This window comes from Palaemon carinicauda, chromosome 4 (assembly GCF_036898095.1).
Source record: "Palaemon carinicauda isolate YSFRI2023 chromosome 4, ASM3689809v2, whole genome shotgun sequence".
NCBI lineage: Eukaryota > Metazoa > Arthropoda > Malacostraca > Decapoda > Palaemonidae > Palaemon > Palaemon carinicauda.
This window is the reverse complement of record NC_090728.1, coordinates 69414062-69416988: the sequence shown is the minus strand read 5'-3', so window position 1 is coordinate 69416988 and position 2927 is coordinate 69414062. Positions and strand designations below refer to the sequence as shown.

Genomic DNA, 2927 nt, shown 5'->3' with positions numbered 1-2927 from the left:
ATAAAAAGTGACGTCTCACAGATGTGAGACTATATATAGAGGCAGCTGGGACCTCCCAGCCACCTCCTCCCTACCTGATAAGCGGTTAGGTAGGGTTGCCACCTTGCATTTAAAGTCTATTGGCTATGTCCAGCTCCCGCTGAAAGAATATCCAAGTAAATAACTCCAGGTTTGTATTAGTTATGGAAAAATACAAATTATCTTCATATGTCTTTTTTTCATTTTTTCCCGATTTCTAGGTCTTATTTTTTTTACTATAATGAACAAATTCGTATCTAGTAAAAGAATTTCTTTTAGAAAAAACTCTTTGATTTGATTGGAGGTCTACATCAGGTCTATATAGGGTAGTAATCCCAGGTCCTAACAGTATATATCACGAAAGTAGATAGAATTTGAAAATCATTAATTTTCAGGATAAATCTCCCTGGCGTCACAAAACCGAAGGTCAGAGGCAAAAATCCTATGCAGTTTGGAGATGTCCCAAGTCACCACATTAAGTGGTAGGAATGTCAGCCCTGTCCTTACAAAATGGCATTAGCCTGCTGACCCTCCTAATAAATCATGATTATTATGAATTTTGTTCCTTTTATGGATATTAATAAACCAAAACAATGTTATTTATCATAATTTAATCATAAATGAAGATCCCTTTGCTCAATATCTTGCTGCTTCAGGCGAGACGGTCACTCCTTCATCTCTTCTTCACTAACTCGCTAATATTGCTAATATTACCCACTTCTGAACTCTAATTAGAGCGATTTTTTTTTCTTCCTTATGTCAGGGAGATGTTGAAATTTTGTTTTCATGTTTGGCATAATGAAATTCATGCTTGAAACTAAGAAAAACAGACTTGAAAACGAGTGAATGTCTGAGGTCAAACTCAATCTTGTACTCTGAGGTTTGTGCTAGCATTGAAGGCCAAAGGGTGTAATTACCTTGTAATACTTCATCTTGTGACCCATGGCATCTATACAGATACCATTGCTCACAATGTGTTTTATATTAAAATGTAAAGATTATCATAATTTACGATAAATACTGTACTGTACTACATTTTCTTGTAAGGATCAATGATTTTGGTTTATTGAGTTACTTTTACTGATTACCCTATAACTACGAAGGTAAGAGGAATTTTGACAAAATGTTTTCTACACGCATTCTCCATTGCCATACGAAGCTCGGTGAATTCATTCAGGATTTTGTGTTTTTTGTCCTGTACCTGTACTCCCATATATTGGCATACCGGCTGTGCCCCCTTAAGAAATAGATATCTGTTTGAGGCACAAGGTCGGGATGACAGGATCATTCTTACCAAGATAGATTCTTGGATATGTTTTACCATGCTTGTGGTATTTTTAGATTTATTTCGGGAGCCGGTCATCTTATAGCTATTTAACTTTTATAAGGATGTCTTTATTTTTATTGATTTTGATATGGTTCCCTTTTATTCTGTACTGTATTTATAACTAGTTATATCAGCGTTAATGACCTTAGATGTCAGGATGGTAGAAAACTTTCAATCAATCAATCAGTTAAGCAATCTCAGCTCAGACCTTCAAGATGATTGATATGTTTATTGAAAAAAGTTTCATCCTACCAAAAATATATTTTTGATGAAAATCCGTCATACAACATTCCCTACTCTAAGCTCCGACTCTCCTTTCTGATTGATAAGGAAATTGATACAGGCACTGTAATTGACTGGGCACGGCTCTTGTTCTGTCTCTGATGGTGGACTGCTAGGTGTGTGGTCATTTAGAGTCTACAAACGTGGTGTGTATGTTTAATGGGTTTCTATTATGAAATGTTATTTCAAAGAAGTATTTTCCCCACTCGAAATGCTATAATGAATGAGAAATTGCAGAAAAGTATGTCATAGAAAAAAGCTGAGTTTAGAATAAGAAAATGTTTAATATTGATGAGATATTAAACATGGCTGCCCTGTTAAAGGAGCAGTTTCTTTGTGTTATTTTTTTAATAGATAAAAATACTAGAATTTGTAACATTATAAATGATGCAGAAGTTATGATTATCAATTTTATTTATAGATTATGTTTTTGCTCGTTTATTTTCAGGCGTGAAGGCATGTACAAGGCTCGTGGGTACAAGAAAGGAAACAGAGATAAACAAAACCTGAATTCTTTTAATAAAGCTGGATGGAATAAGATCATTGTAAGTTTTTATATTATTCAACCAATTTTTTATTTTTTTGTTTAATCTTTTGGAGTTGGTATGTCAGTCATATAACTATTGATTGAGGTATTACTAGCGTAGTGTACCCTTCTTATCCACAGGTATTACATTTGAGACCCTCTCACATTAAGAAATTTCCATAGACAATAGCAGAGACTGAAATGTACAATGTAAATTTTTTTTTTACCTTATAGTAATAAACTGTCATTGTAATTAAACCCTTGAGTACTGTAATTGTATACTGTATTCCCTCAAGTAGTCATTATAAATATACCCTTAAGTAATGTTATTGTATAATACCGTAGGTCTACAGTACTTTGAAGTTATGCAAATAACACTGCAGTAATGCAATAAATATAATATAGACAGAATTTTGCATTCACATACTATTTGTGTTGTGCTGATTAGTTTACAGTATTTGCTAAAGAGACCTGCGATATCACCTAAGTAATAAGGTCAGTTTTTCGCAGTGTCGTGTCTGTCAAGATCGGTAGCCTTCTGAACGTTTTCGTTTTGCTTTTCTCAAGCAATTCAAAAAAGGTTGAAAAATCACGTGTAACAAGATTAAAGCTTAAGGTCGAGATTCTAACATTAATTTCAACCTTTTCCCTTTACACTATAGTTCCTTCCTTTTATAGATAAAACTCAACCCTATCACTAAAATGTTAGGATTTAACTTCAGTAAGAAAGATTTTTTCTTTTACTACTATATTCCATTTTAGGTGAAACTCGAC

At 33.6% G+C, this 2927-nt stretch overlaps 1 protein-coding gene across 2 annotated transcripts in view; it reads left to right on the top strand.

Annotated features, from left to right (window-relative positions):
* The window catches only part of LOC137639113 (uncharacterized), a 262623-nt gene extending 260391 nt beyond the window's left edge, over nucleotides 1-2232 (top strand). For both annotated transcript variants that reach the window (XM_068371430.1, XM_068371431.1), the window contains one exon: nucleotides 2076-2232. In XM_068371430.1, the coding sequence (XP_068227531.1) occupies nucleotides 2076-2217 (142 nt within the window). In that variant the 3' untranslated portion in view covers nucleotides 2218-2232. The remainder of the gene's footprint in view (nucleotides 1-2075) is intronic.
* The last annotated feature ends 695 nt before the right edge of the window (nucleotides 2233-2927 follow it).